At 40.5% G+C, this 24,799-nt stretch overlaps 1 protein-coding gene across 2 annotated transcripts in view; it reads right to left on the reverse strand.

Annotated features, from left to right (window-relative positions):
- Positions 1–2,538: 2,538 nt before the first annotated feature.
- The window catches only part of MAP3K4 (mitogen-activated protein kinase kinase kinase 4), a 98,680-nt gene continuing 76,419 nt past the window's right edge, over positions 2,539–24,799 (reverse strand). The window contains exons 16-27 of one of the 2 annotated variants that reach the window (XM_011975910.1): positions 23,019–23,115; positions 21,766–21,903; positions 18,204–18,304; positions 17,393–17,473; positions 13,034–13,225; positions 11,795–11,865; positions 10,898–11,014; positions 9,843–10,002; positions 7,801–7,923; positions 7,093–7,199; positions 4,572–4,751; positions 2,539–3,067 (exon numbers count right to left, since the gene is read on the reverse strand). In XM_011975910.1, coding sequence (XP_011831300.1) covers positions 3,047–3,067; positions 4,572–4,751; positions 7,093–7,199; positions 7,801–7,923; positions 9,843–10,002; positions 10,898–11,014; positions 11,795–11,865; positions 13,034–13,225; positions 17,393–17,473; positions 18,204–18,304; positions 21,766–21,903; positions 23,019–23,115 — 1,388 coding nt within the window. In that variant the 3' untranslated portion in view covers positions 2,539–3,046. The remainder of the gene's footprint in view (positions 3,068–4,571; positions 4,752–7,092; positions 7,200–7,800; positions 7,924–9,842; positions 10,003–10,897; positions 11,015–11,794; positions 11,866–13,033; positions 13,226–17,392; positions 17,474–18,203; positions 18,305–21,765; positions 21,904–23,018; positions 23,116–24,799) is intronic. The other variant, XM_011975909.1, reaches the window with a different exon arrangement.

Genomic DNA, 24,799 nt, shown 5'->3' on the forward strand with positions numbered 1-24,799 from the left:
TATTTTCACCCATAGTAGCAATAAAAAGAATACTTAGGAATAAACTTAACAAGTTCAAGAGGTATACGACAAAAATCACAAAGCAGTGCTGAAGAAATACCTATATAAATAGAGATATATCCTGTGTTAAGATTGAAAGACTTAAAATTAAGAAAACAATACTCCTCAAGTTGTTCTACAGTTCTGTGTAAGCCCAATCCAAATCACAGGTGGTTTTGTTTTGCTTTTATGTAGAAATTAACAAAATGATCCTAAAATTCATATGGAAATGCAAATTACCCCAATAGCCAAAATGATCCTGGGAAAGAAGAACAAAATTGGAGGATGCACACTTCCCATTTTTAAAACTAAACACAAAGTTATAGTAACCAAGACAGTATGGCATAAGATGGTGTGGCATAAGATAAACATAGAGATTAATGGAATATAATTGGAAGTGCAGAAATAAACCTTTTCATTTATGGTCAACTGATTTTCAACAAGGATGCCAAAAAAATAGCCTTTTCAACAAATGATATTGGGCCAAATAAATATCCACATGCAGAAGAATGAATGTGGACCCTTATGTGATATCATACACAAAAATTAACTAAAGACAGGCCTAATGTAAGTGCTAAAACTCCAAAACTCTTAGAAAAAAACATAGATGTAAATCTTTGTGACCTTGGGTCAGGCAATGGTTTCTTAGATATGATATCGAGAGCACAAGCAACAAAGACCAAGTTGATAAACTGGACTTCAAAAAAAATTTTTTAAATACTACTTTTTCAAAAGACATTGTTAAAATGAAAAGACAAGCCACAGACTGGGGTGGGGGGAGGGAAAAACATTTGCAAATCATATGTCCCATAAGGACCTATATCCAGAACATATCAAACAATTATTACAAACCAATAATATGATGAATAACCCAAATTTAAAATGATTTGAATAGATGTTTCACCAAAGAAGATATCCAACAAGCACATGAAAAAACGTTCACTATCATTAGGGAAATGCAAATCAAAACAGGATACCTCTTCACATTAACTAGAATGGACATTATCAAAAAAAAAAAAAAAAAAGCATTATGGAGAAGCTGGAACCCTCATACATTGCGAGTCAGAGGGTATAAGATGGTGCACCACTTTGGAAAACAGTTTCGAAGTTTAGGGAAATGCAAATCAAAACAGGATAGTACTTTACATTAACTAGAATAGACATTATCAAAAAACACAATTGCAAGTATTGGAGAGGGTATGGAGCAGCTGGAACCCTCACACATTGCTAGTAGGGGTATAAGATGGTGCACCACTTTGGAAAACAGGTTGGAAGTTTCTGAAAATGTGTTGAACATAGATCTACCATATAACTCAGCAAATCTACTCCCAAGAAAAATGAAAATATTTTTGTACGAAGACTTCTATGGGAATGTTCAGAGAAGTATTATTTATAATAACCAAAAAGTGGGCACAACCCAATCAACTAGTAAATGGATAAATAAAGCGTGTGGCAGTCTGAACAGTCTCAGTAATAACAAGGAATGATGTACTGACACCTGCTACAACATGGATCAATCTCAGAAACATAGGCTAAGTGAAAGAAGACAAATACAAAATACCACATATTATAAAACTCTATTTGTATGAAATGTCCAGAATAGGAAAATCTATAGAAACAAGAAATCATTTAGTGGTTACCTAAGGCTGGGGGTGAGAATGGGGAGTGACTACAAATGGATACGAGATTTCTTTTGGGGGTGATAGGAATGTTCTAAAATTGGGTTGTGACAATCATTGCACAACTGTACTATACTAAAAGTTACTGAATTGTACCCTTCAAATATTATGTAAAATGTAACTAAAAAAGCTATATTTTAAGAAGTCTTAAAATTCTAAGTGGTTGTATAAATCCTTTTGTAATGCCAATATTCTCTGGACATTAACTTCTTGGCTGAAGGATCTACTCTTCTGAAGGAAGATGAATACAAAACCTGCTTGAGAAATTACTTGCCCAGGGTCAGTGGCTATGTGTAAGGAGTCAGTGATCTTCCAAAAAGATTTCAGGAAGCTTTATGGTCAATCTGTTTTAAAAATGTAATAGCAAAAAAAAAAAAAAAAAAAAAAAAAAAGAACACCATCAATGATGTATAATTTGGGGCTATTTTAGAAAGCTAACTGCTGAAATGTTTACTTCTGAAGAAGACGCTTTCTCATCAGCTCATTCAGCAGTATTTACACTGACCTAGCACCTATACATCTTGGTTTAAAAATAAAGTGAACTCCCAACAGGTGATAACAAGGTTTAAACTTTTATCTGTTATAAATTTGCTGGTTAATATAAAATAATTAAAAAGAACCACCCTATGTCATTAGTATTGCTTCATTTATTTCCTTTGCTTTTCAGCGAGGCGATCCTAAAGGGACGCCGAACCCAGTGACCACCTTTAGCACACACGATTGTGCTCCTCCTTTTGAGGAGCAGGTAAGTGAAAATGACAGACTTCTGAATCATACTGGGTTGCCTCATAAGCTGTTAACCATTAAAAGACAATATAACTGAGCTTTCCTAAAATAAACCATTTATTGAAAAAAGAACCTTTTTCTTAAATTTCAGTAATCAGCCTTTGCATTACAAACCTGCAGCTTGCCAACAACAAAAAAGGTAAAAGGTTTCACAGTCAGTGCACTCAACAAACAGGAGATTAAAAACAAGGTATAGGACGCCTGATAACACTACAACTTCTTTTGAACCTAGGTCAAAACACTACGCTGATGTCACGGTTCTCAGTCACGCGAGACACGGAGGAGACAGAGGCGATGGTCCGTGTACAGTAGTAATGGCACTTAACATGCAGCTTCTTTAACCTCGTGGCCACCAGCCCTCCAGAGAGCCTTTTGCCACATTAGACAAACAGGAGCAGCAGGAGAAGTGACGCTTGTCACCTGTGCAGTCTTCAGTCTTGGAAGGTTAAAAAGGCTTATACTGCTTCTCAGCACAGTCTTTATGTAAATATTACATACAGTAGTGATTAAGAGAATTTTCCAAGTCCATATTCTACTAGGCTTCATTCTTCATCTGTGCAAACCTGTGAGGAAGCAGGAGAGAGCTGAGCCCTTGCAGAGGCAGGTGTGTACTTGTGCATACACACAGTGTGAGCCTTACGGGGAAGGCCCCATCCAGTCACCCTGATGCTCCCAGCACTGTGCTGGGCACAGAGGGAAAAGCTTAAGAAATGTAATGAACAATGGCAAAGGTAAGTTACTGCTCTAAAGTTAAGCCTGGGAATTGACTAATGAAAGCATTTTCTAAAATGCGTATGTGCACTCTCAGGTCAATACAAATTGTTAGGCACTTTATAACTAAGACATACATTGTTATTTAATTACAAATCCCTAACATCTCCATAGCTGGTCCAGTTGCTTGCCCCTTACTCCCACTTACCAAGAAGAGCATCACCCCACTCTTCCGCCCCTTCCTTTCCTTTCCCAGGGGCTCTCCTGCAGGGGTCTTGCGAGGCTTTTTTCTCCAGGGCTCTGTTCTCATCCCCTTGTCCTCTGTGGACCCTCCCAGCAATACTTCTGTCTCCCACACCTGTGCCCTACCCCAAATCCCTCTTCAGTGCCAGCCCCAGATATCCAAATGCCCATCTGAAATCTCCAAGCAGACGTTCCAAACGTACCCCAAGCTTCATCCACCAAAGAGGACCCACCACCTCCGGACCCACCCCTCACCCAACTGCTTCTTTCTCTACTCTGGCAAATGGACACAAACCAGAAACCTGGGAGCCACCCTAGACTCCTCCCCTCACTCACCTTTCACATCCAATCAGGGGTCAGTCACGGCACTCTAACTCTTAAATGCCACTGATCACTCACCTGGAACGCCCTCTCCCAACCCCTTGGCTGTATCAGAACCTTCTCAATTCCTCTGCCTCTAGCGTGATCCTTCTAAAACACTATGTCATAATTTATGTTTATAATAAAATGGAAACTCCTTCATGTTGCTCCTGGTTACTGTTCCAGCCTTATCTTCCTGCCCTTTTCCACATCCTGTGTTCACCAGGATCTACCTACACAGGGCTCTGTGATCATCCCACTCCTCTGAAGGGTGAGCGTTCCCAAGCTTCTTTACTTTGTCTTCCATGCCCGCTTCCCCACTTCTGACCTCTAGTACCTCAGTCTAGAGAAAAAAGAACTGAGATTGGCTGACTTAATTAAATTCCTCTTCTGAGTAACCTTACCTAGCATTATCACAGCTCTTAGGGTAATGATAGTCATTACTGTCTTGATCCTCCAAGTAGACTACACACTCTCGAGTGGAAACTCTTTCATCCCGTCCCATTTAAATTTCCATCTTACTGTCTCTAGTGTATCTCAAATGCACCATCAAAAGAGATCAAGTAGAAGAACCTCAATGAACATTTTCCAAATGAAAAAACACATACAAAAATCCCTGGCATAATAATACATTTAGTTCCTTTCCACTTCAGATATAGCTACTTTAAAGTTTCAAACCTTCATTAACGTCTGGATGCAAAACAGAACTTAAACACTTCAACATGAAAAAGACTATCCAGTCATCTGCCAAACCTTGACAAACGAATGGTCGAGGAGCTGGCTGGCGGTCCATCTCATCTTTGGGTCACTCTCAAGGCAGTGAGAAAGGAAGTCCTTGCCTTCAGGGCTTAATCTTTCAGGGATTGGTGGTTTATGTCCCATCCCCACTTTATACATAATTTGAAAGTTGTGCTCATACTCATGCCAAGGCCTCTAAAAAAGATGTTTTAAAAAAATCAGATTTTAATATTATATAGCCACAAACAATGCAAATGTTCAGTCTCTTTTTAAGCATCTCATAATTAATATATGTATTAGGGGACAGCAAATTTTTACTAAAAGGGCCGAACAATTTTTCAGGTTGACAGGCCATATGATCTCTATCACAACTATTCAGTTATGTCACGGCAGCATGGTAGCAGCTATGGACAACATGTAAATGGTGTAACTGTTGCAACAAAACTTTATTTATAAAACAGGTGGCCAGCATAGTTTGCCTACTCCATTTGGGGTGCACAATTTAGTCCAACATTATCTAGAAACCATCATCATGCAACTAAAAAATGTAATATATAAAATGATACAAAAAAGTCTACAAAACCCAATTCTCTTAGAGGGATGGTTAATATGCTACCTTATTGAAAAATAAAAATTCCATTAGTGCAAAGCTTATTTCATTATGATCCTATGAAAAATGAGATTCATAGGGGAAGGAACTAAGTGTATATGGAATTCTAATTTCTAAACTATTGTTTCGTTATTGGCAATATGTATTCTTCAATATGAGAACCTGTTCTTTCATGTGTGGCTTTACTGGAATAACACAGATATCACAACCACCACCTTTCTATTTTAATGCTAATAGAAATAATGTTAGCTAATATTTATTGAGCACTTATATGTGATCTCTTTCAGCAGCTGCAAGGCTTAGCTACATTATAATTAACTGATTTCCTACTAGTAACTTAACACTAACTTTTCACTTAGGAACAAAGGTCTCTAACTTTTTTGCTATAATAGTGTATGTGTACAGTAAGCTACACATAGTGCAGCACGTGCATCTTTATACGTTTGTATAATTGCTCATTAATATTATCATCGCAAGATACATTTTCAGAAGCAGAAAGCTTCTTGGTTTAAGTGCTGTGCACATTTAAAATTTTGATGGAGATTGGAAACATCTCCAGAGCAGCCCCACCACAGGGAATTTCTGTCCAAAACATGTCTGTTTCTTTACATACTCTCTTAAAGTGAGAATTCTCAATCTTTAAAAATGTCACTCAGCACTTTGGGAGGCTGAGGCGGGTGGATTCTGAGGTCAGGAGTTTGAGACCAGCCTGGCCAACACAATGAAACCCTGTCTCTACCAAAGTACAAAACTTAGCCAGGCGTGGTGGCACATGCCTGTAATCCCAGCTACTTGGGAGGGTGAGGCAGGAGAATCGCTGGAACCCGGAGGTGGAGGTTGCAGTGAGCCGAGATCACATCACTGCACTCCAGCCTGGCCAACACAGCGAGACTCCATCTCAAAAAAAAAAAGTCACTCATATGCTAAGTAAAAAGATTTCACTTTTAAATATATAATTCTGGTTAATGAGGTTGTCATCTTTTCATGCTTTCTTTTGTTAATAATCATTTTAGAGCAGTTTTGGGTTTATAGAAAAATTAACTGGAAGGTACAGAGAGTTCCCATATCCCTCTCTGTCCCACAGTTTCCTCTACTATGTATATCTCGTGTTAGTGTGCTCCATTTTTTAGAACTGATGAACCAATGTGAATGCACTATTGTTAACTGAAGTCCACAGTTTACGTCAGGGTTCACTCTGTCGCACATTCTACGGGTTTGGACATTCACATACTGACATGTATCTATCATCACTGTATCCTACAGAGTAGGTAAAAATTCCGTCCTGTTCATCTCTCTGTTCCCCCAGTCCCTGGCAACTACTCATCTTTCTACTGTCCCTGTGGTTTTGCCTCTTCCCAGATGTCATTAGATGGAATCGCTCAGAGTGCAGGCCTTTCAGACTGGCATCTTTTGTCACTTAGTCACATGCATTTACGGTTCCTCCAGGTCTTTTTGTGGCTCGATAGCATGTTTCTTTTTATCGCTCAGTAATATTCCTTTGTATGAATGCAACACAGTTGATTCATTTACCTATTGAAGAACATGCTGGTTGCTTCCAAGTTTTGGTAATTATGAATAACGCTGCCGTAAACATTCATGTGCAGGTTTTTGTGTGGACATGTTTCCAACTTATTAATATTGCTTTTTGTAACTGCTTGCTTCCCTGTATTTTAATGAGAGGTTTATGCTTCTTAAATTCACTCCTAAGAGTTCTCTGTGGCGTATAGCTTACAAATATTTGTTTCCTGGTTTGTCATTTGTCTTAATCTTATTGTTTCTTTCGATGGATAATATTTTTGTCTCTAATAATGTTCACTATTTAGTGTCTACACTGTTTGTAATGAATAATCAATCCATTAACTACTGTTCTGTCAATGCACAGTGCCCTTCCGAAGTTCCTCCGCCAGGTGTGGGGGCTCCACTTACCTTGCCAGTCACCATCTCTATGACAACACACCCCAGACTCCAGATGTCGGCCGCACGCCCATGGCCTTCTCCTTTGGCGCGAGTGATGACTTCAGGTGCCATGTATGCTTTAAAAGTCACAGATATGTTGAGAGTAATGGGTTATAAACATATCACCATGTATTAATAGAGCCAAGCAATAAATTAATATTGTACAATATTATTTTCCTGCATTAAGCAATAGGAAACATCAAAAACTTAGTTCAAATCAATCTGCTGAACGAACTTTTTAAAGGGACAAATTCTCTTTTAAAAGATAATGTTTGAATATACACATTTTCAAATTAATTGTATGCACAATGAAAATGGAAAATTTAACCTGCAAAAGAGGAGGCAAAATTTCCTGGTACTAAGTGATCAAAATGAACCATCACCATTGAACCACAGTGTTGTTCAGACTACAACGGCTTTAAGAAAGACAATGCAAGCAACAAAAGAGTTTTTCTGGTGAGAAAAAGAGGCTTTCCTCTCTCCTGTAACCTAAAATGAGTCATTTAATTTACCAATCTTGGGTGAGAGCCCAAGTGTGTGAGGAAGCAGCCCTTCTCACGACTGAACACCTTTACCTGCTCTTCCATCTCTACTGACAAAGAAAGGTGAAGGGAACATGCAGGTCCCAAGCATGCTGCATGAAGTCAGAGTGCAAAGAACCACCAAGCTGGTCCCTACCTGCTGTCCCCAGGGTGCTGTTCACTTCACCAGGCATGGTCTGGGCATTGTTTTTGAGCTTTACTGAGCATCCAAAATCTCCCAGTTTGATTAATCCAGATGAGGTAAGGAAGATATTGGCACCTAAAAAGAAACAAGCAGTTGTTACGCAGCCTCTGAAACACAATGTGGGCAAGGTTACATGGTAATCTAAACTACCAGGAAGTTCATTCACAAACTGAACAACAGAAAGGCTTATGAAACTTGACTTACAAAGTGTAATCACAGAAAGATTTGTAAGCCTTATTCACTCACAAATGTTAATACAAAACAACAAAATTGTAACAGCAGCGCAGGTAGCCTTGACCAATAAATTCTGAACTGAAATACATGCATAAATTCTAACATTAATAACCCACAGAGATACTTAAAAAGAAATCGCATACAAAACACAAATGCTTGTGGTGGCAGTCTGAAGAATTAGAGAGGTGTACAATCAGCAGCGTCTGAAACAGGAAGCAACATATAGATGAGAGCTGCACACACACTGCAGTTCTTCAGATTCCCAGCTGAGGCCCTTGGATGTGTTCGTGACTGAAAACTGTTCCGCAAGTTTCAAATATTCCCACAAGCAATATATATGCTTAACTTGTAGTCTAGTTAGAATTTGGGGATACTGTTCATCTCTCAGGGGAGCTTGGCTTTTTGCTCTAGGCTATAAGACATTACTGCTCCAACTAAGTCATGCTATCTCTGGCATCGTGTCCTGTGGTACCGCCTTTGAAAAGCAACAACACAGAGCCAATGGAGTAGACAAGCAGCCATCTGATGAGCTGAGGTCAACAGCGACTACTCATAAATCAGTGCTCCTAGAGCTGATGCTCCCCACAACTGACTACAAGGGCAGCTTGATCTTCTCGAACGATTCTACATCTGTACCTTCTTAGTCATGCTGAACTAGAAAGCATTCGATAAGGATATCAGTGAGCTGACTTGGTTCAGATTCTAAGGGAGTCTCTTCCTGCCACGGAATAAAACATGAAGACACCATTTTGTAACAGTGAACAGACTGAGGGTGGTGTCTATGGCAGAATGACTAGAAATGGGCAATGCTACAGCCTGATAAAGAGCCAATTAAGCCAACACCAGAATGACCCGAGACACCAAAGCAAGGTAGTGGACAGGCAGGCCGCCAGCAAGACTGGCATACGCTGGGTGATTCAGGGTGAGCCACATTACAGAGCACGAACAATTCTTACACCCAGACCAAAGCAGACTGGTGTCATCCAAAACAGCCCCCTATACTGGGTCTCGTCCCTGGTCAGAAGTCAGATCGGTTCCTGAGTGAGTGTGTTTAGGTTAGCCTCAGACTACAGGACAGAATGAAACTCTTCAGCCTAGGGCCAATTAGGCACAAAAATACTTCCCCATTTTAATTATCCTTAAGACTTGCAAATACAAAGGGGAGGGGCATGGCGTGGTTAAGGCAAATGCCACGGTGACCATTCTGAGACAGAAGCACAGCTATTCCCCCCCCCCAACCCGTGCTATGAGAAAAGCCCTTTTAATCCATCAGCGTGGCCCAATTAATCTTCAGCAGAACTCGATTTCAACGTTTGTGTAAACCCCATTCTTGTCTCAAAAATGTAGCCTCAAATTTGTATGTGCATTTCTGATCTGATTTACTGTCGGTTTACATATTCATGATTTTCATATATAAATAGACAAGAATCCTGATACGAGAGGAAAAAAGGTTGCTTTGATCACGAATGTCTGGGAACTACATGGGCTATGCCAAACCGGCCTATAAAAATAGCAAACTTCATTTTGGGAAAACAGATTTCTCTAAAAGCAGTGTTGCCCAGACAGAGTGGACTCCTGGGTAGAGACATGGGTTCTACCTTGCTTCTGAAAACAGGATCCTTCCGGAGGCATGTTTCAATGAAAGGTATTTCCATCTCGAGAAATCGTATGTGGGAATGGGATGCGTGTCTTCAGAGCCCCTCCCACGTGCTGGGTACCAGTGGCTCTAACCCACAGCAGCCAGGCGGGTGTAGGATTACCTTTAATGTCACGGTGGACTATGCCATGCTCATGGAGGACATTGATCGCAATGGTGATCTGCTTTGAATACAGCCTAATCACATGTTCCTGAAGTCCCAGCCTTGACACCTCTTCTAATGTCCCCTCATCGCAGTACTCCATGAAGATGTACATTTCTTCCTGCAGGAGGAATAAAGGGCAGCTCTGTGTTTACGGTTTTCCTTACATGTACGCTAGTGAAAAATCTGGAAAACTTCCTAGGCCACACCCCAAAGGAATGTTCTTTCTAACGGTATACTACACTTGCCATCCTGAGTACTGAATGTGTCTCACAACAGTCGTTTCCAAGTCCTCTACAGAGGTGTCTGCCTGCCTCCTCTGTCTGGAATTATACAGCTCGTGGGGATAAGAACATCTCCAAATCGCAGGGGATCAATTTCTATTATCCTCTGAAATTAAGTCTGCTATATAATCTCAGACAGGGACCAACAGGGCTGTCCCTACAAATACATTATTAAGTACTGAAACACATCCTTTTTAAACATAATTTGTAAAAACATTAAAAATGATCCATTTTCAACTTCCCCTGGAAGCTCATGCTCTACACCACAATGCTCCAAGTTATCCTCTTTCCCTCGACGTGTTTATTTCTAAACACAAGGGGGAAACTTAATTTGAGGTTTGAATTTTCTCTCATTTCACAATGGCTCCCTAAATACATACAAGAGAAAAACCAGTATTACTTAACAGTGTACTCAACAGTGGTTCAGCAAAAAAATGGAAAAAAAGTCACAAGAGGTGGTGTAAGGGGCGTTTTAGAAGAATCTTCTGACTGGCAGGATGGGTTTCAGTGCTTTATGATGTCGGGTTAATGACTACAGTCTACAACTTACATTTTAGGAAGAACTCCTCTAGTTTCAGAGAGAAGGCAGAAATGATGTAACTCATGGAGATTTCCTGAGAATTAGGCAAAGTTACTGTGCTCTGAAATGAGAAGACCTGTGATGTAGAACAGGACTCCATTCTGTGCCCTCACTGATTCCTCACACAAAGAGTGTCATTAGGGTCGGCTTACTCTATGAAGCTCCACACCAAAATACCGAACCAGATTGGGGTGTTTGATGCCTTCGAATATTTTCAATTCATCTGCAGTTTCCTTGATAGTCTTATGGTCATTAGGTTGAAATCGAATCTGTAAAGTGAGGTGATGAATACGTTAATTGGCCGGATTTAATCACTCTACATTATACACATACATTGAAACATCATTCTACACCCCATAAATATATATATAATCATGATCTGTCAATTAAAAATAACAAAAAGTTAAGAAAAAAGGAAGTTTATAGCCAAGCTGGAGTGAAGTCACAGAAGTGCAGCCAGGTCCCGGGCACAGAGGAGGAAGAGGCTCTGCTCCGGGAGAGAGTGGAGAGAGGAGCGTCGTGTGGAGGAGGAAGCAGCTCCACAGCAAGCTCAAGACGCTGGAGCCTCCCTTCCCCGCCCCTCCTCTCCTTCCATGTCAAACCGGATGTCTCCACAGACAGCAGTGAGTCCTGTTTCCACTTCAGGTTCCCTGGCCATTTCCCCATCCTACCTCCAGCTGTTTCAATGCCAGTTGTTTCTGAAGCTTATCATAACTGTTATCTTCTCCCCCAAAGTGCCCCCGTAAGACACTCCTGTTAATCATCTCCTCTAAGCCTTCATCAGACTTAGCTCTGCCACCCTCGTAGGCACTGCTCACACCTGTGCTGTTAGAACTGTTTGTGACTTATTACCCTCTCTGGAATTGTAAGCCCCTTCACTGTCTGTGTGTGTTATCTCAGTGCATCTGCCTGGTTGGTCCTGACTGTCGCAGTGCTGGTGCTGAAGACAGCTCTATGCACAGAGAACTGAATCACCACCAGCGTCTTTACGGAATTTCTATCACCCAGAGCCGCCAGGCCCAAAGGCCCCAGGGAGCCAGGTGACTCACCTCCTTCATGGCCATCAGCTCCCCGGTGTCGACGCTGATGCAGGTGTACACCTTCCCGTACTGGCCTTCCCCTGCAAATAACGCAAACAAGCTGCACTGCCAGCCACTGCAGCGGGCTGTTTTACATTCCTTAAACTTGCAATAATACTGTCCAATTATTTTGGACGTATATTTATATATTTATAATTAGGTTTACTGCAGTTTACTATTGCAAGATCCAAAATTTTTCTAAATGTTCCCTGATAACTAAAGTTTTAGGCAATCTCTTTAATATGTCTTACCTACAAGTATCTTTAAATAGAGCAGAACCAACTTGGGTAAATCCCAGGAGAAGCATCAAAATGACCAATAAAAGCAGCCTTGGTGTACACTTCTGAGCCCTCACACCCCTCAAGGAGATCTTGGCTGGGGCTCGGAGCAGAAGAAAACAGCCAGGACTAAGCCTGGCCATTGTCTACCTCACTGGCACATGTCCAGGAGTGTGTGGGAGCAGACATTCCCCTAACATACTTTCTGGGACATTAAAGCAAGAGGATATGTGCCTGAACAAGACTGATAACAGTAATTAATCCAATTTATAAAGTACTTGATTGTTTTCAGTGGGTTTTGCCCTCCTTGATAGCTCCAAGGAAACATCAGGTTTCCTCAGGCTGACAAAGTCCCATATTATTAATACAACTGTGTTCACCCCCTTCAGACCTAGATGTGTGACAGATAAATACATTTAAGTGGGGAAAGGATCTGAAACACAACAAGACTTCTTCCCTCACATAATTTACCACTAGTTATTTTACAAGAAGCAATTCCACCTGGAAATTAATTAATTAATGAGGCAATGTTTTAGAAAAGAAGACTGTCTTGTCCTCATTTGTATCCAGTCTCTCTTCAAATCATGTCCTGTGTGTGTGTGTGTGTGTGTGTGTGTGTGTGTGTACAGAGAGAGAGAGACTAGAACAAATGGGTCAATTTTTGGTGCCTCTCCACTGGCAACTTCCAGGGTTATTAAGCAAAACGATCCAACGTAATGAACCACTTAGAAATCTCTTTTGTATTGCTCTTAGAATACATTTTACAAATTAAACAAACAAAATCCAGACCACTCTGCAAAAAGGTAACAATGCATATTTATTGTATCTACAAGAAAAAAGGGCCAACCCTATAGGATTTAACCTAAAGAAGTGTAACTATTGCTACTTCTAACAGGGACTATCTTGACATCACGTTCCTTAATTTCCTTACCGATTTTGTTTCCTCTTTGCCACTTGAAGGTCACCTTCCTCAAGCCAACATGCATGACGTTATCATAGGACTTAGGCGTATCACAAACTTGACCAATGATATTCTTTCTCCTCATTTCTCGGTACCTCTTTTCTTCGAACAATCGGACTGACTTCTGGATAGCTTCTATGGGTCCTAGTTTAGAAGCAGTATCTGCAGAGAGAACCAAAACCTCATTAGTCCCAATCACTGTTATCAAGTCAGTTTCCAAAAGAGAAACCAATAACGACAGAGCAATATATATTAGCACTCCATTACAGCAAAGCTTATTATCTACTCAGATACACAGGTGAATTAAAGTTCTTCAAACGCTACTAATTCCAGCATATGCCACCCCTTATACAGTACACAGATAAAATATAAGCTAGTCAAACAAAAACGATTTCCTTTCCCAAGAACGTTGGCTAAAATCTTGCAGTAATATAAATGCCTCTAGTTTCTTCTCTCTCCATTCCACGCTCTTGTTTGCCATATTATTAAAACATAAGATGTGATCATGTTACTGTCCTACATAAATTTAATTCACTGGAGCAGTGACTCATGCTTGCAATCCCAGCACTTTGGGAGGCGAGGTGGTCAGATTGCTTGAGCCTAGGAGTTCAAGACCAGCCTGGGAAAAAAGGCAAAACCCCATTGTCAGGCCTCTAAGCCCAAGCCAAGTCATCCCATCCCCTGTGACTTGCACATATATGCCCAGATGGCCTGAAGTAACTGAAGAATCACAAAAGAGGTAAAAATGCCCTGCCCCTGCCTTAACTGATGACATTCCACCACAAAAAAAGGGAAAATGGCCAGTCCTTGCCTTAAGTGATGACATTACCTTGTGAAAGTCCTTTTCCTGGCTCATCCTGGCTCAAAAATTTCCCCCACTGAGCACCTTGCGACCCCCACTCCTGCTCGCCAAAGAACAAATCCCCTTTGACTGTAATTTTCCTTTACGTACCCAAATCCTATAAAATGGCCGCACCCTTATCTCCCTTCGCTGACTCTCTCTTCGGACTCAGCCTGCCTGCACCCAAGTGATTAAAAGCTCTATTGCTCAGATAAAGCCTGTTTGGTGATCTCTTCACATCGACGCACATGACACCCATCTCTACAAAAACATACAAAAGTTAGCCAGGTATGGTGGTGCGTGCCTGTAGTCCCAGCTACTCGGGAGGCTGAGGTGGGAGGATCCCTTGTGCCCAGGAGGTAGAGGTCACAGTGAGCCAAGATTGTGCCACTGCACTCCAGCATGGGTGACAGAGTAAGACCAAGTCTCAAAAACAAAAAACAAAAAAACACTTAACTCATGGTTCTCCACTACCTACTAACCAAATATGCAAACTTTACCTGCAGAATTTGGACCCAGTTTGTCTTTTCTATGTTTTCAAACTAGCCAAAATGACTCTTACAGAACACAGCAAACTACTTTTCGCTTCGCTTACTTTTACACCTTTTCCTCTGCCTAAAATATCTTCTTCATACCTGAGTATCTGTTGAGTGAATCTTATTCATACAGTGCAGCTGAAATGCCATGCCTCTTCTAGGAAGCCATCTCTGATGAGAAGGATTTTCCCTTCTCTGGGAAGAGTACAGAAAAAGGGCTCTAGAATCAAAATTCCTGGGATAAAATCCTGGCCTCGCCATTTTCTAGGTGTTTGACAATAGGCAAGGCAATTAACTTCTTCACACATTAAAAACCAATCTGTAAAATAAAGGTAAAAAGTCCAATCTCACAGACCTACTGTGAGGATTTCATGAAATAATACCTGTAAAGCATTTAGCCCAGTGGCTGGAACACAGTAAAACTCAATTAATATTAGCTATGGTCATTATTCCTCATTTTCCCATCAGGCAATGTATCTCTATTTCTCCAACTTGTTTTATCAACTTGTCATGATAAAAAGAAAAAAAGAAATACTTTTTACACATTTAACAGTTCTGTGAGCTATTACCCTTACTACATGTGATTCTGATTTCATCCTGTTCTTTTTTAAAAAATGCTGATCACTCCTACTAAAATTTTACAACCCACTAATGGTTCACAACCCACAACTTGAAAACCATGGTTTGTCCTGTTCTCTATGACAGCATTTTTCATACCATATCCTAATTAGCTACCCAAGAGCCTAAGTTTTCTGGCTCAGATGAAGAGATCCTTGAAGGCTGGGATGACTATAAGGTTAATCTGAAAAGAGAAATTCTGAAAGATTTATAATGGTCCATTTATAATTTATTACAATCACTTCTTTAAAATATGGATCCAAATTTGTTTCCTTTGCCTCAATATACAACACAGCAAATCTACCCAGCAATGGGCAAGACTTTAACAGCAGTGAGGCCATGGGCTCCACAGTCAAATATTTCTGAGAAATGCTTAAAAAAAATTTATCAAGATTCCTTGTTTGTTTGGTTTTTTGAGATGGAGTCTCCCTCTGTCACCAGGCTGGAGTGCAGTGGCATGATCTTGGCTCACTGCAACCTCCACCTCCCAGGTTCAAGAGATTCTCCTGCCTCAGCCTCCCGAGTAGCTGGAATTACAAGCGCCCGCCACCCTGCCCAGCTAATTTTTGTATTTTTAATAGAGACAGGGTTTCACCATGTTGGCCAGGATAGTCTCGACCTCTTGACCTCGTGATTCACCCACTTCAGCCTCCCAAAGTGCTGGGATTACAGGTATGAGCCACTGTGCCTGGCCTTTTTTTTTTTTTTGAGACAGAGTTTCGCTCTTGCTGCAGTGGTGCGATGGTGCCATGGTGCAATGGTGCAATCTCGGCTCACTGCAACCTCTGCCTCCCGGGCTCAAGCAATTTTCCTGTCGTGGCCTCCTGAGTAGCTGGGATTACCAGCATGCGCCATCACGCCTGGTTAATTTTGTATTCTTAGTAGAGATGGGGTTTCTCCATGTTGGTCAGGCTGGTCTCGAACTCCTGACCTCAGGTGATCCTCCTGCTTCGGCCTCCCAAAGTGCTGGGATTACAGGCGTGAATCACCGCGCCCAGCCATTTGTCTTTAATATGTCAACGTGAAGTTAACTCTCACAAGAGAAACAAAATTCCAAGTGGTTCCCAAGTTTACTTGACCACAAAGTACTTGATTTGAAAAACATGGCAAGGACCTGGTATCCTTGGGAACTGCTGATTACATGTGAGCCACTGAAGAGACTGTCTTCCTGTCACCAGGCTCAAGCCTAGGAAAACTCCGCAACTTGAACCCTCGACACACACCTACTCTGTCAGCAGGCTTGTCGGTTGTTTCTTGCTGCCATTACCTCTTTTAAATCCCACGTTAGTCCAAAATCATATTATTTATAAGGAATTTCTGCAACGGCATTCTAACGAATCTGCCCACCTTCTCCTCAATTCTGGCTAGCTGACTATACTATCTCAGCATCTTACTCATCCCCAGCCTCCCACATCCCAAACACACCAGCTGCTCAAGAGCCTCTGGGGCTGCCCACCACCTCTGGGCAAAGCCTTCATTACTTAGCTGGTCACTGACAGCTGTCCATGATCTGATCTCCCTTCACCCTCCGGTTTCTCCTACATTGGCATCTGCGGCCCAGTGGCTCTCCTCTGCAGTCACGAGGCCTACACTTCCTTCTATTCCTTTCCTCCTGGCTTGCTGCAGACCTGTCTTCCCTTCAAAGGGCCAGCCCAGTCTCCTCCCTCCACAAAATCCTTCCAGACATCTCTGGGCTTTGGAAGACAAATACTCTTCTGGTCAGTCACACACAGGTCAAAGGGAAGCTGCCGTGGAGTGCACTGGACTCGAGAGAAGTGCCTTCTGGTCCTCACTCTGTCATTGACTACCTTGGCCAAATTATTGGGCTGCTAAGAAACTATCATTTATAAAAAGAGAACAACATCTATTTTGCCTGTTGCTCAATATTGTTGTGCAAAAAAAGACATGAAAGCATTTTATAGATCATTAAATACCAGATCAGTGATTTTTCTATTTGTTCTTTTGATTAATATTAATCACCTGCTTTGTTTGATAAGTTCTTTTCCTCAATGTCTAATTTATGAATGGCTATTTCACAAATGTTTATTATATTTCTACCATGGACAAAAAGTTATGCTAAGTTGCTTTAACAATATAAAGATGAGTAAAACATATTAGAGACCCAAAGGAGCGTGCAGTTTGTTACAAGAAATAGGAAATGTACACAAACATAGCACATGATAGAAAGTGATGTCAGAGGTGTGAGATCACAAAATAGTAATGGAGGAGGTCTAATAATTCAGAAGCTAAATCAAGTTCTACCTGAAACTGCTCCCCTTATGTGTAACCATGTTTTTTGTTTGTTTGTTTGTTTAACTTCAACACTCCTCTCACCTTTACTCTGGCTGATTAGTGTCCGAAGTTCCCAGCTTCTTCTGGTGGACCCACTTGAATCTCCTCTTGGATATGCTGGTTCTGCAGGAAGTTATTTTTATACAAATTAAGATTTATGAAATAAATACGCTTATTTGAGAACAACTGAAAGGAAGGATAATGGTTAAAAGCAACCTGTCCTTTCTGTTTATTGATCTTTAGTGTGTTTGATGTGGGTGTGAGAAACTATCTTTGCAATCAATTCTAAAAATTGCACCAACTAAGAAGTTAATGGGGTTACAGGATTTTAACTACACTCATCTTTTCACTAGTAACAGTCAACAGAACACTGTGTAAAAAGTGGACTCCTTGGGGACCTCGTTCAAGATGTCGGCTTCAGGAGCCCCAGCCCTGCTCCAATGGAAGCAGCAATGGGGTTCCTGAGCAAAGGTTTCTGAGGGCTGCATTATAAATGAAATTTCTACATATGATCAACCAACATAGCGTCACTTCTGTATTTTTTAAATGAATAAAAGTATTCAACAGTTAAAATATCTAGAATAATATTTTTAAAGCAACAAAAGTAGACCTATAAAATGCTAACAGAGCTAAAAACGCATCTGCATTAAAAAGCCAACATGCTCAGCAGTAAGTCTTCTCAGAAAGCTCTGCTGCTTCCTACCCTTCATTCCTTTAGAAAGGACCAAAAAAAGGAATCTTCAAGGGATCCTCATAAAGGCATTAACGACAGAAACTGGTGAACTGGGACAAATGATTAGGCTGGTTGTGATTAGGCTAGTTGTGAATGCAGCCACCACCTTAAAACACTCACCGTCTCGTTCCTCCGTGGGGCTTGAGTGACGACTCAGGGACCTAAACTGCAATTCAGCAGCTATGGAAGCCAATCGATCATTTTCAGGGACGCTGGAACCCCTGTTTTAATATTTTTAACAATTGAGCCATCAATTCAATAGAACTTAAAATGAAAGATCTGTGAGATTTTTCTAGAGGAACTAATTCTCAACTGGGGGCAACTCTGCCTGCCAGGAACAATTCTGTCTCCAGCAATGTCTTAGACACTTCTGGGAAGGTGCTACTGGCATCTAGTGGGCAGCGGAAAACGCACAGGACAGACCCACCAGAATTTTCGCCATAAGCGAACAGCGCTGCTGTGGAGACCCTCCTCTGGAGTCCCTCCTCTGGAGTCTGTTAGAGCTCTAGAGTCTGGAAGGAGGGCTCTATTTTCATCTCTCCATAGCCAGCACCCGAGCCTGAGAACACCTGCCTGCATAAAACCTTGTCTTACATTAACAACAGAAATAAAAACATGACACAACTGAAGTGTTACTGACGTGTGAAAAGCTCCGTAACTCAAGCCCAGGGTGAATAAAACCGTATTAACCAAATCTTGCTGATCTTTAAGGTTACCATCAAATTATATTTATGTCTTAATTACGTTTAAAGTACTAAAATCATTCCACGGTCCAAAAGATTCCAAGTCTCTTAATAAGAAAATGGAAGGGAATACCTAAAGGTTTCTCAAGCAGTAGCCAAGCAAAAGTGCAAAAGAGCAGGAAGCTTAATATATTAAAGAACAAAGTTAATGAGGTGCTTTTCCAGAATAAAGTGAAATGTTCAGCAACCAGAATGAACCCATAAAGAGTAAAAACTAAAACTAAATAGGGAATGTGTTAAAATTGTAATTTGAATAATCAAAGAACCTCAAATAAATTTGGCATTAGTTTATTAAAGTCATTTAGTGTATATTTTTAAGTGAACGACAGAATGAAGTATGGTAGCATTTATGCTCTTATTATACACTGATAGGTTGAAGGCAATATGATCTATTGCACAGACATTTACAAATTATAAAATACGCATTTTTCTGGTATTTCCCTAAGCCCTCAAATCTAGTATAGTACTTGTTAAGTCTGAAGTGATGGGGACACTTCTACTACCATACAGTTCATCAAAAATTCAGCACTATCTGATGGGAAAACCACTGGTATTGAAGTGAGGAAGCCTATTCCACTCCTAAGCAGCACTAAAGACCACTAGTGAGACCAAGAAGTCACTAACACCTCTAATTTTCCTGATTTCCCACAGGTGAGACTGGCCAATTCCATGTCCTTAAGAGATTTTTGCATGGGTAAAAGGCAAGAACATATACCCATGAAGTGGCATATTGGGGAATGTTGAACAACTAGTTCTGGAGGGGGATGTGAGGGATGGGGAGGTGGGTTGTAGAGTTTGCCAACTTCTGTGGTATAACAACTTGCAAAATTTCTCAAACATTTGCCATCAGCTCTTGAGAGCCAGCAGGAGCAAGCCTCAGCAACAGCACCACTGCAAAGTGTTTGTACAAACAATGGTAAGGTAAGCCCAGAAGAGGTATTTCCTAGGTCAAGTAAAATCAATTGAAAATACTTATCGAAACCTCTAGGGTCAAGCGAAGTTGAACTTTGGTTGATGTATCTGTAAGACAGGTGAGGGCTACACCCCATGGCTGTGGCAGGGATGCACACACTGGTTCATTCTGCCTCCCCGTGGCACATTCACAAACCCACAGCTGTGCTGAGAAACAAGACCTCGGGTCTGTGAAGTTTGCCTCGGGAGCAGTGAGCCGAATCCACCAGTGACTCATGGGCCCACGAACCAGGCTCACTGTGAAGGCACTGAGGCTTACGCAGGGCTTGAATGCAGCAGGCAGTCTGATGACCACCCACACCTCTTCATGTGGCTGTGCTCTTCTCTACCTACTGTCTCACACACACACACACGGGTCATAAAGTAAAGTGAACGGGAATCTTGTGTAAAAAAATGTCCTTCAAGATAGCACACTATGATACCATTAAAATTTCTAAACATCAAAGATTGTCTAAGTATGTACAAACTTATGATGAATACTTATGAAATGCTACTGATAAGTATTAAGATGAAATGCTGAAAAACTGCTTATGCAAAGACTAAACTCCATGAAAAGGCCAACTGTAGTATTTAACTCTTATACTAAAATACACGTAATGTGCCACACTACCAACTTACAAATGCCTTAAAACACAGCGCATCAATCTTTAAAAAGAGGGAGGTCACTCCCCATTGTCCAGTTCAGGAGCAGTTTCATGTGAACGTGGACACAGCAGGTGTGGGAGGCAGGAGCCACAGGTGGCCAACGCCCTCCTCAATTATGACTGTGTTTTAGACCAAAGCACTTCAGTCTGTACTGCATGAATAAAGAAGACAGTTTTGGCAGCTCTCACAGGGATATAAAAGCATATATGAAGATATTAGCCAGGAAAAGCTCTAAACATAAAAATTAGGACGCTAAATGGGAATTTGTTCAATTTGTTAATTTTTTTAGTTGACTGCTTAAGCAGTAAAATACTTTGACATTTTTTAGGTTATAGACATGTCTCACTAAAATTTAGAAGTATTAATTAATGAGTGAAAAGACTGCAAATATTTGTAGAAATTTTAGACTGTTATTAAAGTAAGTGTAAAAACATTTTAGTCTATTTTAAAATCTAGAGCCAGGCATCATCTTCCTGATAACTCTACTATTTTCTCCTCGGAGCTGAACACAGAGCCCTGGGTTCTATCACAAGTTGATCTTTTAAGATCAGATACCCCCAACCTAAATAGTTTGGTTTGACTCACATTGGAAGATGGGAATACTGACAGCATTCCTCCTACTTAGGTATAGGGGTGAAATTTAGAGAGAACAGCTCTTCCTCCACTTAGGATAGGAGAACATGATGAAATCCTCTGCCAAAATATAACTAGAATGGGAAAACCTGCAAGACCCTCCTTGCTAATATAAAAGACAATGCGAGACTTAACTGTTCTGGGGCTTGCCAAGTTGTCTGAGAGTTCTCTCAAGTACTGATCTATTGTCCATATGACATACAAACCCCATGAACTCATTTTTCCACTTCTATAAACTACTTCTAATCAACAATTATTTAAAATAGAACATTTGGTTAGAAAACTGATCTTCCCCAAAAAATAAAACGTTACCACCTCAGATCATTAACTAGATGTCATCTTTTAACCACCTCGTGACTCCAGGCTCCATGAGGCAAAATGCTCGTGTCCCCTTCTGCTGTGGACCAGTCCTTTCCTATGATACTCCATCAAGTTATTCTTCGCAAAGTCTTTGGACATTTTGGCTAATACCAGCTCCAAAGAAATACTGACATCAGACAAGTATCTATTCGTGCTGGTCGGTGCCAGAGCCTTCGGGCCATGACAACCTGCAGAAGGCCCTACAGCATCACTCACACACCACAGCAAAGACGCCCAACCACAGCCGGCACACACCCTAACGCTATGGTCACTGTGCAAGCACATGTCAGGGGTGGTGAGGGTACGGGACGCTGGTGGGGTGAGACTACCTGGTATCATGGGCACTGCTGATGGATTTGGGCAGCACAGAGTCGCCACCAGAGGGGCTGGGCCGACTGGCAGCAACAGCAGCAGCAGCAGCAGCAGGGCTGCCGTGGCTCCGCGCGTCGGAAGGCACGCTCCGAGTGCTAAGACAAGAAGAAAAGCTTCAGGAACACATGTGAGAAGAGGGAATGGACTTGAAAATCTTTTTCAATTAAAAATAAATTATGGCAAGGGGTTGAAATATGTTTAAAAATATAAAATGCAAATTGTTCTTTGAGATTTGAGTCTAGGTGTAAAAAAGAAAAAACCTAACTTCAAAGCTTTTCTTTTTTTTGAGACAGCATCGCACTCTGTTGCCCAGACTGGAGTGCAGTGGCGCAATCATAGCTCACTGCAGCCTTGACCTCCTGGGCTCTGGGCTCAAGTGATCCTCCTTGCTTCAGCCTCCCGAGTAGCTGGGACTACAGGCAACGGCCATTACACCCAGCTATTATCTTTGTTGTATTTTCTGTAGAGACGATGTTTTGCTACATTGCCCAGGCTGTTCTCCAACTCCTGTGCTCAAGAGATCCTCCCGCCTCGGCCTCCTAAAGTGCTGGAATTACAGACGTGAGTCACTGCACCCCGGTCCCCACAAAGCTTTAAAAAAAAAAATAACTGTGGTCCTTATCTAGCAAATTTGTTAAATAAAATTACACTTTCAAAAAGTGATTATACAGCGAGAGAAGGTGCTCACTATCTCAAGATGCAGAAATGCCACCACATTCAAGGCAGTTATCGTGAATGTACTATCGTTTCTGAATTCACTTAGTGTTTACGTTGCTTTGTAATTACATATGCAGATAAAAATTGAATCTGGAAAGGTCATTCCAGTTTTTCTCCACTTTTAGTGGTATTTAGTGTTGTTTTCAAATGTTGACTACACTATCCACATTCAAATTTGTTTTCTGAAGGTTATTTTTCGAAGGCAGGAAAGGGAAAAATGACTCCAAAGCCTGAAAGCATTTAGTAGCTTGAGGTTATAAATAAGCTGAGAAATGAAGTTATCTTGAAAGGTACAGGTCTGTTTTAAATTTGCATGTCTTTTTCTTTTGCGACTAAAGGCTTCAAGATAATGCAAGAAAGAGCTTTTACAAATGTACGAACAACGCGGCAAAGGTATTTAGCTCTCAGAGCAAGCATCTAGTAGTTTCAAAAGTATCAGCATGCATATCGGAGAGCACTCTGTAAAGCAAATGACTAGACAAGCACCAAATACCTGAATCCCTCTGGAGTGGGGATAATGAGGTGTGGGTTAGGAGGGTCACTATGGCATCGAGGTACCTTCATAGGACGGGGGCTGTTCCGATGAATGGCTGCCAGCAAAAATGGCAACAAATGCAACTTGTTAACATGGTCCACAGAAAATCATCAAACCAAACAGTCAAATGGAAAATGGAATGTCACTCATTTTGGCCAATGACCAAGGTAAGTCCATTTATATAAGTAAAAAACAATATTACATATACAAATATTATGGGAAATGTCACTTTTTAAAAGTCAGTAAAGCCCTATTATATATTTACAGTTTTCTCCATCAAAAAACATTTTAAAAATCCTGGAGTAAAACATACACAATGTAAGCTAAACAAATGATGTAACTCATTTTAGAGATACTCCTAATACAAAGGAGTTCTTCTGTTATCTACACGTTAAAAAGATTGTGGCCACTGGCGACATTTCGAGAGATCCTGCCTTTGAGGTCGCTGTCATTTTCCTGAGTACATGGAGTTTTACTCAGTTCCTCTAAACCAGATCAGGTAGATTTAACTGAGTTATTAGTTATTATTTTTTTCAGGAGCATGTTTTCTTCTCTTTTTCTTTTACATATTCTGGTAATAGATAAATATGAATAAAATTTAAAATAAAAATTTAAAACTAGATAAAATTTAAAATTAGAGATCTTACCTAGTGATTACAAATATGCTGACAATTCCACTTTCCCAATAACTAGATGTCAATATTAATGGACATGTGTTATATTTTGCCTACTCTCCGTAACATGCTTTTTCTCTTCTTGACTTTTAACAATCTGTTTTAACCCTGTCTCTTATACACATCTAGATGTGTATAAGAGACAGCTACACTCCAGCCTGGGTGACACAGCGAGACTCTGTCTCAAAAAAAAAAAAAAAAAAGAACGATTATTACATATAAAACATACTCAACCAGAAAATGAAGAGTGACTGGCTTATTTTATAATGAAAAAAACTTTAGAATATTCCATACCAAGAAGTCATCTTCTGGTAAAGCTGAAATAAAGGCAGGTTCAATTGCTTGTAGAAAATCAAATCCTTGAGTCGCCCACCTGGTACATGAAAAAGTTCGGCAATCACAAACAACCAAGAAAATGCTGTAGCAGTTTTAGACTGTACAATACTGAAAAGTAACATAATTATAATTACTATTTATGACAAAACACTTTTTTTTTTTTTTTTTGCCTGGGTTCAGTAAGTTTACAGTGTGACCTAATTTTTTAAAATTTAATTTTGTTTTGAAACCAATAGGAAGCATGGAAGAGGATTTTAGACATGATAGGTGCCATCTGTAATTCAACAATTATTTATTTGTAATTCAACAATTATTTATGAGTTTTGTAACACAAAGTTCCTACTGGAGTCTCAGGCACAGCAAATGTGTTTTCTCTAACTTAGAGAAATTGCTTAATGACTTTTAAAAAGTGCCCCACACTACCCCTCCATTACAAATTACAGAACACTCAGCTATTTTTCACACAGTCATGACACTTTAATAAGTATGTTTACTTTAGTGGAGCTACTATTGAGCCTCACAGATGATTCACCCATTTCACCCCTGCAAATTCCAAAACGGTTTCTTAATGAATAAATTTCATGAGGGAGGAAAAAACATTAGTCATCAGGAAGACTTGTCAAAGGAGAACATGACAATAATGTGTACAAGCAAAGGACTTCTCATGTAATCGTCTCTACTACTGGAAGAATAAAATAAATGAATTCACACTTTGAGCATCATCATGCT

This window comes from Mandrillus leucophaeus, unplaced genomic scaffold, assembly GCF_000951045.1.
Source record: "Mandrillus leucophaeus isolate KB7577 unplaced genomic scaffold, Mleu.le_1.0 Scaffold160, whole genome shotgun sequence".
Classification (NCBI taxonomy): Eukaryota; Metazoa; Chordata; class Mammalia; order Primates; family Cercopithecidae; genus Mandrillus; species Mandrillus leucophaeus.